At 37.2% G+C, this 16,683-nt stretch overlaps 1 protein-coding gene across 1 annotated transcript in view; it reads left to right on the forward strand.

The window, feature by feature from the left end:
- adgrd2 (adhesion G protein-coupled receptor D2) overlaps positions 1–16,419 on the forward strand; it is a 62,696-nt gene extending 46,277 nt beyond the window's left edge. The window contains exons 19-26 of the mRNA XM_067412966.1: positions 3,479–3,594; positions 4,271–4,391; positions 11,194–11,235; positions 11,341–11,394; positions 11,476–11,614; positions 11,699–11,757; positions 13,737–13,767; positions 15,621–16,419. Coding sequence (XP_067269067.1) covers positions 3,479–3,594; positions 4,271–4,391; positions 11,194–11,235; positions 11,341–11,394; positions 11,476–11,614; positions 11,699–11,757; positions 13,737–13,767; positions 15,621–15,628 — 570 coding nt within the window. The 3' untranslated portion in view covers positions 15,629–16,419. The remainder of the gene's footprint in view (positions 1–3,478; positions 3,595–4,270; positions 4,392–11,193; positions 11,236–11,340; positions 11,395–11,475; positions 11,615–11,698; positions 11,758–13,736; positions 13,768–15,620) is intronic.
- The last annotated feature ends 264 nt before the right edge of the window (positions 16,420–16,683 follow it).

The raw sequence follows: 16,683 nt of genomic DNA on the forward strand, positions 1-16,683 counted from the left end.
TGTGTGTGTGTTTGTGTGTGTGTGTGTGTGTGTGTGTGTGTGTGTGTGTGTGTGCTGTCTGTCTGTCTGTCTGTCTGTCTGTCTCAGTCTCAGAATAACTGTCCCAAAGAAGCTCTTATCTGCTTTTGAGCTCATGAGCATACACAATGCAGTGTTGGTAGATTTTAAATCAACAAAAAGTCTGTTTTTGAAATGTATTTTATAGATTTTATTGTGAACAGTTCATTCGTGGGTCCATGCATGTTGGGTTTTAATATTGAAAAACTGCACTTTTCCGTTTTTTCCACTCAAAAAAAGGATTGTATGATGCTGTTCACTTTATTTAAGCAATTCTTCTTTTCTTACACTATTATATCAGGTTTCTGGTTCAAATGTATTTGCTTCGTTATATTGACTTAAAACCGTTACTCTTTGACATAACTTGATGTTTTTATTTTCAAATAACATGTTTCCACCAAGTAACAGGACATTCACTTCCCATCATGCTTTGCAAAGGGGCTGAATTCGGAGAGTAGATGTTTAAAGGTGGGATAGGTAGGACTGATCTAAAACACTTTTGTCCAAATTTGTTTAAACTTTCTTTATTTGTCAATACATAATTAAAATGTAAGTACTCTGAAAAGGAGAGTATAAGAGTGACTCTAGACTTTGTAACCTGCAATAAACACCGCTCAATATTTTCGTTCGGGACGAAACAAATGATTGGCTTGGGCGACTGTCACTCTCTCTCGCTACCATGGCGACCACCGCTTTCGCTACAGGATCCGCCCACATGCGCGCGCTCGTTTGATTTAAGCAGAGGCAAGAAACCTAGGCAAAATAATGGCAGAAAGAGAAAGAGCATTCAAAATTCACAGAGCAGGGTTTTGCAGTCAGCGAAGGCAAACAACCGTACGAGAAAAGGCAATGCACAGAAAGTCTTTGGATAAACAAAGAAATCAAACGCGAGTAAATATCTGCGTGGCTTTCCAACGATGGTGAGAACTGAGGGACCTGAAAAACGCCTCATTGCTGGCTGTATTTCTGCTGGACTGGTAATCTTTCATTTTGATTATACATTTTATCGGTTTAAGTTTTCATGAAGCATGTATCAAGAGCACATGAAGCTGCCTAATATAGCTAACATAACATTACTTAGCATAAAGTTACAATATTATACACTTAGCCATTAGTAGAGATGATAAATACTCATTATGCTTAGCTCAAGTTGATCGCTGTCGTGTTGAATTGCACAAAATGTAACTTTAGATAACACAATGCATGTGTAGAAGCTAGTACACCGCATCCAGGAACATTTTTTAGAGCTAAGTTAGCTTTAGCTGCTGCTAATCAACAATGCTTTCATCATGGAAACTCTTACATGCAAAACACAGTATATGTTATGAATCTTACACGAAATTCATCTTCATCACAGTATAACTGATGTTATTGGGGAAACATGATGCTACCCGTTTTCTTTGCCTTATAAATATAACTAGCTCGTTACCAAATTAAACAAAAGTATATTTTAAACTTTACCAGTATGGGTATTCTAGCTTGATTGTGAGTACTAAAGACATCTTATTAGTTTATATTCATACTGATAAAGTTAGATGTTTTATTACATGTGATTCTGACGTGACTACATGCACACCGCTCCTCTCAGGTCAATAAAGCGTCTTCCAGCTGATTGGTCGGTGAGGCGCGTTCATGTGTTTTGGGGGTGTGGCTTTGGAAAGAGCCCAGAAGGGAGAAGGTGGAGTGAATGGAAATAATGAGCTGTCTTTAAAACAGTCGTGAGAGGTCTACAGACACTCAAATTTTATACTTTCTTTTTCAGAGTACTTACATTTTAATTTTGTATTGATATATAAATAAAGTTTAAACAAATTTGGAAAAAAAGTTTTTTTTAACCAATTCCTACCTACCCTACCTTTAAATAAGGTGCTCTTTTATGCATTTTAAACAAGATGAGAAAATGGAGACTTTTTAATGTTTAATGTTATGTTGGTATTTAAAAGTGTGTGTTATGTTAGTGATTTTAGAGGTTATCATTATGGTGAAGTGTAGAGCATGAGGGCCAGGACCTGCTAATAATAATTAAAGTTGATTTTTTAATAAAGAAAAACTACTTTGGGCATGCCATGAATGTAACAAAAGCATCTTCTGGCTAGATTTTGTAAAATATTTTCTTGTTAGATAACATTTGTAATTTTGTTATTAAACTAGATTATTTGATATGGTTTTTGTTTGATATTCTTTTTAAAATAATTTTACTTAATAGTTTTCGACAAAATTAGGAATGTTAACCTGATTCAAATAAATGGCATTGAATTAATCTTGCATAAAAACTTTACTGAAATAAACAATATTAATTAAATTCAACATAAACCATAAACCAAAAAAATAAGTAAATCTAACATACATTTTTTTTTTTTTTTTGATTGCACACAAAAAGAAAAAAAAAGAAAAAAAGAGATTTCGGCTTGATTTTATGTTTTTGGTTCAGGGGTGTTGGATTTTCCACATGTGTGGGAATGAAACGACCCTTTCCACTGATTGGTCAATCAGAGATCAACCCGTGCCGCTTTTAGATCTTCCACAGTTCTAATAATAATAGTTGAATAATAGTCCTCCTATAGTTCTATAAGCGTTTATTACTAAGGAATGCTTTAAAGTCCCCAGGCTAAGATATTTTTAGCTTTTCGTATTAATATGCTAGTTTTACTGTTATCTGTACGCTAGTGTGCTCCAAAACAATGACAATATTCACATTTAAAAAATATAAGCATTCAAAACGTACAGTCTCTCACTTCCGCCAATATGGATCAGTTATTTTAATGACCTCACTCCAATTCAGCTTCTCATCAGATTCTCTGTCCAATCAAATGCTCTCTAGAATCTGAAGCCCCGCCCCCTACGTTATAATGAGAGAAATATTATGCTGAGAGAAAATTCTCGTGATGCCCCCCTCAGCACTCGGTGCCATACGCGCAGTGCGTGGTGGGAGCGAGCGGCGGCACTGACTCCCAAGTCTTCCAGAGTCGCGCCCAAAGCTGATTCGAGAGACCGCCGTTTGGCAGTTTCTGTGTTCACTAGAAGCACGTGCGGATGCAACTCGGCTGTCATTATGTTAAGCCCCGCCCACCGACTCTATACACGATGTGATTGGCCCGTCAAGAGTTTGGCGTTTACAGCTCAGAAGTGTATTGAGAGTTGCTAGACGACTGCCGCTAGGGTGTGTCTACATTTCTAGGCTAATTTTCTACAGGCTTTTGAGCACATGAGTGCACACAGGCTTCAAAACAAGGCTTCGCAAATGCTTGTGGGCAAGAAGGGGACCTTTCTTAAAGTCACAGAAGCAAAAAAAAAAAAAAAGGAACAGATTGAGGGATGACAGTTGATTCTTTAATACTATTACAATTTCACCAAAACAAGTATTATAATAGCCCTTTAAAGTTAAAAGTTGGTCTTGTACTAGTTATTTCTCTGTTCTTAGGTCAACGCCGTAGTGCTTTTTCGGGTTGTTATGGTTACGGTGACCAGTGCCCGTCGCAGAGCCAAAATGCTGACGCCCAGTTCTGATTCGAAGCTTCACACGCTGGATCTTACCTGGTGAGACTTTTAACACCTTTTATTTAAAACAATTTAGGGTTTAACCCACTTTTTAACAAAATACATGTTCAAAACAATTGTATATAAATAAAAACATACACATTTTAACCAAATGTCCCCATAAGGATAGTAAAACCTGAGATCACCTACATTGTGGGGACCAGCCAGCGGTCCCCACTTTTCAAATGCTTATAAATCATACAGGATGAGTTTTTTTTTTTTTTTGAGAAAGTAAAAATGCAGAATGTTTCCTGTGATGGGTAGCTTTAGGAAGTGTGTGTGCGTGTGCGTGCGTGCGTGCGTGGGTTTAAGGGGCAGGGGCAGTGTAGGGGGATAGAATATATGGTTTGTACAGCATAAAAACCATTACGTCTATGGTGAGTCCCCAGAAAGATAGCGCACCAGACGTGTGTGTGTGTGTGTGTGTGTGTGCGTGCAGCCAGTCATTTCTCGTTCTCCTCTTATCTTGTTGAGCTCAGAGAAAGCTCCTGCCCAGTTTCTCATCTGTGTCTATCAGCCACCTGGACTTGAAGAGATAATGCAAATATCCTCAGACACCTGTCTGTCCTGTTTTTTTGGATATTTCCTGCACTAGAATAGCAGAAATGAATGAGAAGTGTGAGTGTAATCAGAGAGGTGTGTTGCGTTGAGTGATATGAAGCTCTGCTGTCTGCAGGGCAGCGGCGCGGCCGGTGTTGATCCTGTTACCGGTGCTCGGCCTCACCTGGCTGTGTGGAGTTCTGGTGCACCTGTCCGATGCCATGGCCTATCTGTTCATCACACTCAACGCTTTTCAGGTAACACACAACACTCACGCTAGGGCTGGCCCATTAATCCCATTTTAATTTCAGTTATGGTTTTGGTCCATTTGGTGATTATTAAAAAAAAGAAAAAAAAGAAAAAAGATTGTGCTGCATTCATCTGCATGTCTTGTTTTATAAACCTTCTCCTTTACAGTGATGTGCTTTTACCCCTCCCTAAATATTATAAATATTCTATATACAGTTGTGAGAAAAAACTTCAGTAAGACTTTAGTATGGGGAGCACATATTCACTATTAACCACGACTTCTGCCTCAATAAACTCCTAATTTACTGCTTATTAATAGTTAGTAAGGTAGTTTTTGTAGCGTTTAAGTTTAGGTATTGGGTCGGGTTAAGGGATGTAGAATAAGCTCATGCAGAATAAGGCATTAATATGTGCTTTATAAGTGCTCATAAACAGACAATATCCTAGTAATATGCATGCTAATAAGCAACTAGTTAATAGATAATAACTGAACCTTAAAATAAAGTGTTACCAAAACTTCTTGCAGAATCTGTGAAAATGTGAATAATTTTAATAAAATAAGAGATCAAACAAAATGCATGTTATTTTTTAAGATTTTTTACGTAACAGATGTTTACATGACAAAAAACAGCTGAACTTATTAAAATGACCCCGTTCAAAAGTTCATGAACCCTTGATTCTTATGTGTGTGTGTGTGGGGGGGGGGGGGGGTGGGGGGTGGGGGGGGGGTGTACTGTATCTATAACATTTTATGGAAAACTGAATATAAATGCATTAATAAAGTCTGATAAAGGTTGCTTTACAGCACTTAATTAATGTCATTTTCCGTGACCTTATCTAAAGTAGAACTATTTGCTGTTAATAAGTTGTCAACAAAGCATTATCTAACTCTTTATATATGAGCATATGTTGATTACAGTAACACTGAAGGAACAACTCATTTGAATTAGTCTATTAATGAATAACTACAGTTTATAAACTATTAATTCACTATAAACTAATGGTTTGCAAATTATTTGTAAGTACTTTATTACGCTTACTTATTATAAAGTGTTACCTACTTGACAGTATAAAGTCCCATTAGTTAATGCATTAATTAATATTTAACTAATGATAAGCATTACATTTGTTACAGTATTCATAAACCTTTGTTAATGTTGGTTAATAAAAAATATGATTTGTTTATGTTAGTGCAGGTCCTTAACTAATATTAACAGATACAACATTTGATTGTAAAATGTATTATTAAATGCTGAAATTAACATGAACTAAGATTAACAAAATAATGCTTCAGAAATATTTTTAACTAATGTTAGCAAATGGGACCTTATTGTAAAGTGTTTCGAATAATTGTGCAAATCATTTTTGCCATGATCGAGCATCTTAACTCGTGCATATTAAAGACAGAGACGGAGAGAGCTCCTCTTAATCAGGCTCAAATCCGTCAACACTTTTGAAATGAACTTCCTCTCTCATGTAGCGCTCTCTCATGTCTCTGTCTTCCTCCCGTGTCTATAATGAACGATTCCCTCCCAGAGCTTGTTAATGTAGATTTACTGTGCGCGTCTGGGAAAAAGATAAAAGAGACGGGGAGCGATAGAGAGAACGGGGGAGATGCACACAGAGGAGGAGACACATGAGCAGGAAACTCTTCTGATATAATTAGCCCGTGCAGATCTATCAGGAGTGTTTTATGGAGCAGAGGTCCGTGAGAACAGCCAGCTCGGAAAACTCCAGCATCTTCAGGAAAAGTCCAAAACTACTCGATTTTTAATGGACTTAAGTATTAAAAGTAAAAAGACTGTTTAATGTACTCCATTCTACTGCTCAAAATAATGTACGAGACACACAGAGCTTAAATATGCTACAGATCAGTCTGACATCATTATGAATAATGAATTGTCAAGTAGCCAGAAAAGGATGATAATGCAGTAAGTAAAAAAAAAACATTTGATTTTGCTACCAAAACTTGTCATACACTGATAAACATACTGATAATTCAAGTGCAAACAGGAGAAAATAACTAAATCCACCATATGAACAATTAGGAAAAACTAAATGTGTGTATGTGTTGACAAAATACAGTATAAAAATAGAAAAACAAAGACTTAAAGGGGGGGGTGAAATGCTGTTTCATGCATACTGAGCTTTTTACACTGTTAAAGACTTGGATTCCCATCCTAAACATAGACAAAGTTTCAAAAACTAATGTTGGACGTTTGATGGAGTATTTCTGTGTCAAAAATACTCCTTCCGGTTTCTCACAAGTTTCTGAGAGTTTTTTTCGAGTATGGCTCAGCTTGACGTTAATAGAGCGGAAGGTCCTTGTATGGGCCGTACGGGCTCTTCTCCCGGTAGGGTGCGCGCGCGTGACTAGAGCGAGAGAGGAAATGCACGCCCATAAACACTCGCTCAGCTGCAGATCCAGTCGTCTGTGAACACTTATGACGCGTCACGCTCCCGCTCCACACGCAGAAATGACGGGAAGCTTCACAACATCGCGGATTTCCAAGGTCACTCCTGTTACAGGACTTCACCAAATCATACCAAAGAAGTGTGTTTTTGACGGCGCCGTCCCAGCGATAAAGGTTTGGTCCTGCTTTGGAAGCAGCCGGTGAGTAAAACTGCTTCAGATGTCTGTGCTGTCGGCTATCGTCGCGTGAGTAAACATCAGTAAACGACACGATTGCGTGCTTCGTCATTCAAATGCACTAAAGGTTAACGTTACTCCATTGCTGTTCTCTGTATAACTGTATAACGTTACACTAGTCTGACGTGCAAAAACGTTTTGCTTGCTACTGCTAAGGTTTAGTCGCATACAATAGTCCATAAACCGAATCATGTCCTCATACACTGCGAGTAAAGACACACAAATGTTGACCACTAAATACAGTCCATACCACAGAGACGGACGTCCTGCTGCTGCTGTTTCTCCTGTTCAATTTATTTCAGCCTGATTCTGGATCACGTATTAGCTGAATCCGATCAATAGCATACATGGGTTTCTCCACGCTTGAGGACGTCACCGTTTTGTGCGCGCTCGTCATTCTTTAGCTCCGCCCACTCGATACGCCTCCAGGCGCTCGTTTTTTTCCGGAAAGACTCGGTACAGCCCATATTTCTTTTATAAATATAATAAAACTAAAGACTTTTCGGAGATATGAAGGATGCAATACTACTCTATAGGTACTCAAGATTGACACGAGATTGACTGAAACTGAGTGTTTCACCCCCCCCCCCCCCTTTAAATCTTCAGACAGATTTTACAACACTTTGTATTTATAGATAGATGATAGGAGACTCTCCTCATGTGTTTGCAGTTTAAATATAATGATGCTTTAAAAGTTAATAGCCAAACATGTCATTACAAAAGTTCAAAATGCTGCTGCAGGTGAAATATAATGTGACCAACACTGAATAAATATATTTTCATCAGGTTAAATACTGATAGTTGGTCACTCAAACCCCTTTATCTGAACCTCTCCACTTAACCGTCTGACTCGCACATCCATCCTGTTTGTAGTTTTTTAACGCTTTTTATCCGCGTTTGTAGTTCTAATCGAATCCTCGTCCAACTCGCAATGGGTTGTGGGTAATATCAGCCGTTAGAGTGTCCATGGATCCATACTTCGAATTCGGACCGGAAATAGTAAACCATCCGGGAATCTTTGGAATACTCTTTTCAACATACTACGATTTGGGACATACTAATTCTATTTTCGAGTACTATTTAGGATGGATAGTATGCGAATTGGGACGCAGGGTCAGACTCACGGCAAACATGAGGGCTTGAATACACACAGACTAATGACTAGACGAGGGACACCTGTGAACAATGATTAAACAATGAACCAATGACAGAACATGACACAGAACACATGAGGGCATGGGAAACACATGACAAGTCCAGGAAGTGCGTGGCAGTGAACAAAGCAAGGGTGCGTCTCAATCAGGTCCATTTTAAGGGATATCTCAATCTCAGAATCCTTCCAGTGCACTGAAATGTTCGCTCTATAAAAAGTCCCACAATGCATCGCAAAACCCAGGGGGAATTGATGCACACTATGCTCCCTTAACGGAAGTTCAGAAGCGCGAAACTCAAATCACATGAGCCAGCTCACCACACTTAATGATCGATAATGACACGCGATGTATGTTTTTAAAAACAGAAACCATTATTTTCAATCTAGCTAACATTTACAATTTAATTACAGCTTAAATATTGCACGTACTGTATATGTAAAAAGCAATGTATTTATCATAATGTACTTTAAATCAGTGATTCCCAAACCTGTCCTGGAGGATCACCAGCCCTGCACATTTAGCATGTTTCCCTCATCAGACACACCTGATCCAACTCAACTCATAGCTCATTAGTAGAGATAGCGAGACCTGAAGTGGGTGTGTCTGATGAGGGAAACATACAAAATGTGCAGGGCTGGTGTTCCTCCAGGACAGGTTTGGGAATCACTGCTTTAAAGGTCCACTGAAGTGCCTTGAAACGCGCCGCATTATTCAATGTGTTGACGTAATTTCCTCTTAAACCTGCTTCAGCTGTTAGCAGCTCCTCCCCTCTTTTGAAACAGCCAATAGCGTTTCGTTAATATACAGTTTGACTAGAGCGCAAGAGCGGACCTTCTCTCTCTGTTTGGTAAAGCCAGTTTCCTCTAACACTGTTTACCATCATAATCTCCTCCATATCGCTTTGAAATGCAGCATTGTGTGCAGAATTCAAATGGGTCGATATGTTTATCTGCGCCGACTCGCGCATATGATCCGCGCTGCGCTCTCGTGTCTGTAGTCTAGATTTAGACCAGAGCCGTTGGGGTGTGTGCGCTGCTGCGGTGCGTGAAACTAACGTGAAAACAGACTTTATTCACCTCAAATGAAAGCATATTTACACTCAATCGTTTCCTATCACATATATAGTGTGCTGTGTGCCTTTCACCATGTAGAAATTAGTAAATGTGTGTTAACAACCGACCAATTTCAGCTTCAGCAGCGTAGGGGGCGGGCTTTAGATTCTAGAGAGCATTTTGATTGGACAGAAGATTTGACGAGAAAGTGAAGTCTGCGATGATGTCACCAAAATCTGAGATTCGTTTTAACGGGAGTGATAGACTGTATATTTTGAATGCGTATATCTCCTAAATGCAAATTTTGTCATAGTTTTGGAACACACACCAGCTTATTCATAAATTTAAGGCTAACACAGTCATACTAAAAGCTACAAAACTTAAATGTTGATTTCAATGGGTCTTTAAATAACAAGTAAGGTCAGAAAGATGATCAGCTCTGCTGTTGTTCATAAATACCTGTAGTGATGTTGCACGACAGAATCGCTTCATTCAAAAGACAGGTAAAAACTCATCTCTTCCATGAACACTTAATCTTATCATAAAAAAAAAGTAACTAAACTCATCCTCCACTATTTGTTTCTCTTTTCCCTCCTTTTTCTGGTTTTTGCTACTCTGAGTAGTATACAAATCTTTGTATTTAAGGCTCTTTATGACGGATCGCTTCCTGTACTCCTGATTTGTAAGTCGCTTTGGGTAAAAGCGTCTGCTAAATGCATAAATGTAAATGTACAGAAATAAAGTCATCATCAGTGTCTCAATGTGTAGAGAGCCAGCGTGTCTTACTGTCCTTACCAGTGTCCGAACTCATGTACGCCCTTAGAAACAAGACAGTGAACATGGCGAACTTAAAAACATGACCAGGAAACACAGCCGAAACACACTGAAAATCATTTATTTCAGGAATTCAACTTTATTTATTTTTTGAGATTTTGGATTATGGGTTTTTAAAAGCTGTAAGCCATAATCCTCAAAATTATAATAAATAAAGGCTTGAAATATCTCACTTTGCATGCAATGAGTCTATATAATACATAAGTTTCACTTTTTAAGATGAGTTACTGAAATAAATTAACTTTTTCATGACATTCTAATTTACTGAGATGCACCTGTATATATTTAAGCGCTGTCAATTGATTAATAAATAAAAAGAATTAAATTGCACATTTACATGTATATATTTTAGTGCTGAACAAAAGTGATTTAGTCAAGAGCAATGAGTGATTTTCTCTTTGTCTGTTGTTCTTTGATTATCGTTAATGACAGACAGCAGCAGGTTTATTAGGCTGCTGTCACTTTAAGAGCTGACACACATGACCGAGATCTGACACGTATCCCATTATCTCACTACACTTTAAGTTCATTTAAGACTTCACTGAACTGTGCTTGCGAGCATACTCAACAACAATTTGGTGTGTTTTGTCCATTCAAGTGCTGTCTGAATGTTTTTTTTTTTCATAAGATGTAAGCCATAATCATCAAAATGATAACAAATACAGGCTTGAAATATCTCACTTTGCATGAAATGAATCTATATAATATATAAGTTTCACCTTTTAAGATGAATTACTTAAATAAATTACCTTTTTCACGACATTCTAATTCTTTGAGATGCACTATTTTATACAATTGTAATGCAATAAATAGTTATTTTTCTATATTAATGCAATACATTTAATATTAGAAACACCTAAGACTTTTAAAAAGTTGAAAATTGAGCATCCATATTAGATCTTTATATATATGGATTTTAAAAGTTAAGTAAATTTAATAGTTAAATAAATGCATGATGTTTCTAAAGTCTATGAGTAGTCGTGTTTAATAGCTTAATCTCGTGATCTCAATATTGACCAAATATAATTGTGTTTATGATTTTTATATTTGTTTATGATTTTTTTGCCAAAATCGAGCAGCATTATTCTTGTTGTCTGCTAAACCTGTCTTGATTTTCCAGGGCCTGTATATTTTTCTGGTGTATGCGGTTTACAACAGTGAGGTATGACTTCTGTATTAATAATACATCTCTCATGTTGACTGTCACATTTCTTCGTCGTGTTTTTAATACTCTTTATGATATACTCTATGCTTTATGATGATGCAGGTGCGGAACGCCATAAGAAGAATTCAGGACAAGCGAAAAGCGTTGTCCTTTACAGTAAGTCCTTATTCCTGCTGATTTACTGATGGTCAGTTTCTCAGTCCTTGAGCTCACGTTTGATGTCACTTCCTCCTGCAGAACTGCTCACAGCCTATCAGCTTCTTACCCTCGCAGAAGTCTCCCAGTGCATCATGGGTACACAGTCTGCCGACTCTGTCCAGCCCGGAGAGCAGCGAGAGCTCGACTCCCACTGCCAACCCTCTCGTCTTCAAGAACGGTGTGTGTGACTAAAGCCTTTTACTCTCATGACATTTTTACAAAAGCCTGTTTACTTGCATGTAACATCTGTCGATTCCTCTAGAACGTTTTAAAGAGGACAATATTGTGAGTTTCCCATTGAAACCAGCCAACAGAAGTCAGGTAAGCTGCAAAAACCTTTTTGTCTTTTATTGAGATAAATACGAAATATAACGAACCGTTATGAATAAGTGAATAGATTCATGATTCGGATCGCGTGTCAAACTGCTGAAATCACGTGACTCTGGCGATCTGAATCATGAATCGATTCACTGATTCATAACGGTTCGTTATATTTCGTGAAGGATTATATCGCTATTCTGGTCTCCTCATAAAATAATTGTCGAGCCGCTGTAGTGAGATGGGCTTTGTAACGACGTCTTTAGTGCCTTTATGGGTCTTGAGAGAGGAAATGACATTGGTGTCAATGAAGGCCTTTCTGAGCCATCGGATTTCAACACTAATATCTTCATCTGTGTCTGAAGATGAGCGGAGGTCTGACGGCTGGCCAACCACAGGAGGAATTAATCACACAATTTACATTTTTGGGTGAACTAACCCTTTAACCGTGTCAGTGATATGTACAAGGGCAAACACCAAATCATTAAAAAATGTACATAAACTCACAGATAATAAAGTATAAATTCTCAGTATCACCAGATAATGAAATAATAACTTTAATTCATTAACAAATTATTAAATCAAACCTAACCTGTATACATACAGTACACTCATGTTAAGCGCTACAATATAAAGAACATTTTTCACAGCTTTATTGTTATAATGTCAGAAGATTTAGCCTATAGCATCACCCAGCTGTATATTAAGTTATATATATTTATATTTAATATATATATATATATATATATATATATATATATATATATATATATATATATATATATATATATATATATATATATATATATATAGTGCATCTTACTTTACCTGCATACCACACATACAGTAGTCATATAAAGCAATACATGCGATATAGCAAATCTCATATGCAGGATTGTTTATATCATTACAAATTAATATAATATATAAAAAATATTTAGTTTTTCACCATAAAATGTGACTATATTATTGCTTAGCTCTTTATATAAAGTTAATATTAAATATACAAGTATGTCCAACTTTATTTTCATACATACAGTATTCTTGTGCAGGACGAAAAGTTAAGATTTGTTAATGTTTTTGAACAAAGATTCAACAAGGCTGCATTTATTTGATCAAACATACAGTAAATATTGCTAAATATTCCTCCAGTGTAAATCATCTGTTCTCTGTGTGAATATATAGTAAAGTGTGATTTATTCCTGTGATCAAAGCTGAATTTATCATCATTACTCCAGTCTTCAGTGTCACATGATCCTTCACGTATCACTCTCATAAGCTGATATACTGCTTAAGAAACATTTATGATTATTATCAGTGTTAAAAAAAAGTGTAATATTGGTGTGGAAACTGTGATACACTGCCATTAGGAAAAAATAAAAATACTTGTATAATGATGCAATAAATTTACATTTAGACCGTTAGAAAATATTCTATTTCAAATAATGTTTTCTATTCATCAAAGAATCCTGAAAAATATAATAGTGTTTTCACACATAAATATAAAGCAGCAAAAACGGTTTTAAACATTGAAATCATAATAACAATTATTATTAATTGACCACTAATAATAATTGAGGATCTGATCATTATTATTTCTGAAGGATCATGTGACACTGAAGACTGGAGTAATGATGATATATTCAGCTTTGATCACAGGAATAAATCACACTTCACAATATATTCACATAGAGAACTGATGATTTACACTGGAATCATATTTCACAGAAATACTGTAGGTTTGGTCAAATAAATGCAGCCTTGGTGACTTCTTGATTGCTTGTTTTATTGCAAAATGTAAACTATATCATTGTCCAGCTCTAATCTGCTGAATGCATCTATAAGCTGTGATGTTAATATATTATAAACATGAAAATGATTCTTTTATGTGAAGCTGCTTTGAAGCATTGTGTAAAGTAAAAAGAGCTGAACAAATAAACTGGACTTGATTTAATAAATGACAGCAGTCTGTTTGGTTTCAGGTGGTTCAGCTGACGGCCTTCAAGCCCTCAGGTACAGATCAACCCGTCACACACACTGAGGCTGTAGGGGGCGCACTAGTTCTTCACTACCACAACACATGTGTGATCATTAAAAAGTTTATATGTGACCCTGGACTACAGAACCAGTCATAAGGGTCAATGTTGTTATGCTTTCAATTGATGTATGGTTTGTTAGAATAGGACAATATTTGGCTGAGATGCAACTATTTGAAAATTTGGGTGCAAAAAAAATCTAAATATTTAGAAAATCTCCTTTAAAGTTGTCCAAATGAAGTCCTTAGCAATGCATATTACTACTAATAATACTTAATATTTAAAGTAGGACATTCACAAAAATATCTTTATGGAACATGATCTTACAGTTTTTGCCCGTTGCTTGAACACATTTTGCAAAACTTCGCTCACTGTGCCAAAACTCTACACACAAGTAAACATGACACAACACCGGGAAATATACCGTTCACATCTGTGTCAAATTGAAACTATTATCAAAACCTAAACTCTGCTATCAAAACCTAACATTCCTTTGTCAAAATGTAACTCTGATGGCAAAATGATACACACTTGCATCATATGAATACACTTTCAGATCAGGGGGAACACACTAGTCTACTTTAAACACTGTAGTCTTTAATTTTTCGTTCACTGTTTTTATTCAGTTCATTAGTTAGCATTCTGTGAAGCAATGCAACACTTAGTTTCTGTTCTTTTTTTTTTTCCAACAAAGGTTCACAACCAAAAATGAAAGTACTGAAATGGTACAAATGACATAATACTGTACATCACAGTACTATACTTCACACTACAGTACAATCTCAATGGTACAGTGTTATGTAATGTACTGTATGTTACACAAAACTACCATTTTTTTTGTTACAAAAGGAGCACTAGCCAACTTGCAATACAGTAATGTGATATGGTACAGTACTGTAAATACTGTAGATACAGTCTGCAATGGAGAGTCGCTGTTTTTCAGTCTGAATGTCCTTATGATGGATAAACTGTGAACCGGCTTAGATGTGTGTGGACTTTCTGCCCAGAGTTTCCTCACTGTCAGGCCATGACTGACCACATCAACCACTAAAGTTGCTCTCTAATATCATCTGAAATATTGTTCTGTGTATATAGCCTCTCTCTCTCTCTCTCTCTCTCTCTCTCTCTCTCTCTCTCTCTCTCTCTCTCTCTCTCTCTCTCTCTCTCTCTCTCTCTCTCTCTCTCTCTCTCTCTCTCTCTCTCTCTCTCTCTACCTCAATGCTTGCAAAGTTCTCAGAATGGCTTAACTGAGGCCTATTTGTGGTTGGCTGATTGGTGTTCAGTTTTGCAAGTAAGTGCCTTCAGGTGTGTATTTGAGTGGTTGCAATTGCATAATGTGTTGTAGTTTGGATACATGTGTTTTCCAAATGCCACCCTGAGATTTCATTTTTGAACGAAGTGTCTTTATATGAAATAGAGTGTAGTATGCAGAACCGAGTGTGTTGCCTAAAGGCGTAAGTGTGTTGCAGAATTGAAACTAGAGTGATAAGCAGCGCTTTTGTTTAATGAATGGGTACATGTGTTTGAGGTATGGTAAGAAAAGCTTCAAGTTGTGTTACTTTAGTCTAAGCATGGGTCTACTCTATAGTGTTCAAGCAACGGGCAAAAACTGTAATATCCTAGTGATTTTTGGCATAGAAGAAAAATGGATAAATTTGACCCATATAATGTGTTGTTGCATACCCGTGAGACGCAGGACTGGTGACATATTAGACTATATTTAATTGCAAAACCAGTAGCAAAACACAATTTGAGTCCATCACAAAGCGAGCTTATAATCTGGTAACATTTTAAACGACGCCATCAAACGCTGTTGTTGCTTCACCGCAGACTGTTGAGGAGAAGACTGCCCTACGATTCAACACAACTCGTGACTTCTCCCGGGATGAAGAAGACATAACTCATTATGTGGAGGAACACACAGCGCCTCCTCCGCAATCCTCCAGGCCGTCTCATTCCCAGGACTCAGTGTGTGTTGAGTGAGTAAACGCTTCTCCAGAAACATGTTCAGCAAATGTGCAGTGAGACCCAGCGCGGCTCAGAGACACAACAACACACACGTCGTGTCATAATGTTGCGTAGATGTTGTCAGAGCAGAGGCTCGTGGTACTAAAACCGGACGGGATGAGCATCATCACACCATTAATCGTGACTGAATCCAGTTGTTAGTGAGTTTTCGACTTTGGTTGGGATCATGCAGCCAATCCGTGGAGATTTAGACTCGTGGACGATGAAACCTATCAGCTTCTTTCACCTTTCTGAAGTATCAGTGTGTCCTTTCAATAACACGTGATTTAATCTGTCCTCTGTGCTCAAGTGTGATATGTGAAGATTATTATTGCGGCAAATTTTTAAAAAGACATGAATATTTGCATTGTTTTTGACTGATTTTGTTTACATATGCTGTAATTCTACTACCCAATTGAAATGATGCATAACTGTACTGTAAATAATTATTTTATTGCAATAGGCGTTCCCTATTTTTATACAATGCATATAAAGACTGCAGTATTACTTTTTACTTACTATTAAACTATTTTTGTTTTGTTTATCCATTATTTTGTATGTTTTGTCACAGGAAATCATACTGGAGTAGAATAAAAATAAATGGAAAAAGATTTGGTTCAAATGGATTTCAGACCTCTCTCTCTCTCTCTCTCTCTCTCTCTCTCTCTCTCTCTCTCTGTGAGTGAATGCTGGATGAGACTGTCTGTGAGAGCTTTTACTTTTTTCACCTTTTCTTTTCCCCTTCGCTGGACAGAAAAGAGGTAGAAAAGTAAGTGTTTTGTTTCGTAATGGCGTCTGTTCCAGTGCAAGTCCCAGCGAAATGGGGTAAGTGTGTACCAGAGGCCGGAGTGACAGTGGAAGAGCTACTCATAGTTGTAGGAGAGCA

Source organism: Pseudorasbora parva, chromosome 13 (assembly GCF_024679245.1).
Source record: "Pseudorasbora parva isolate DD20220531a chromosome 13, ASM2467924v1, whole genome shotgun sequence".
Lineage (NCBI taxonomy): Eukaryota > Metazoa > Chordata > Actinopteri > Cypriniformes > Gobionidae > Pseudorasbora > Pseudorasbora parva.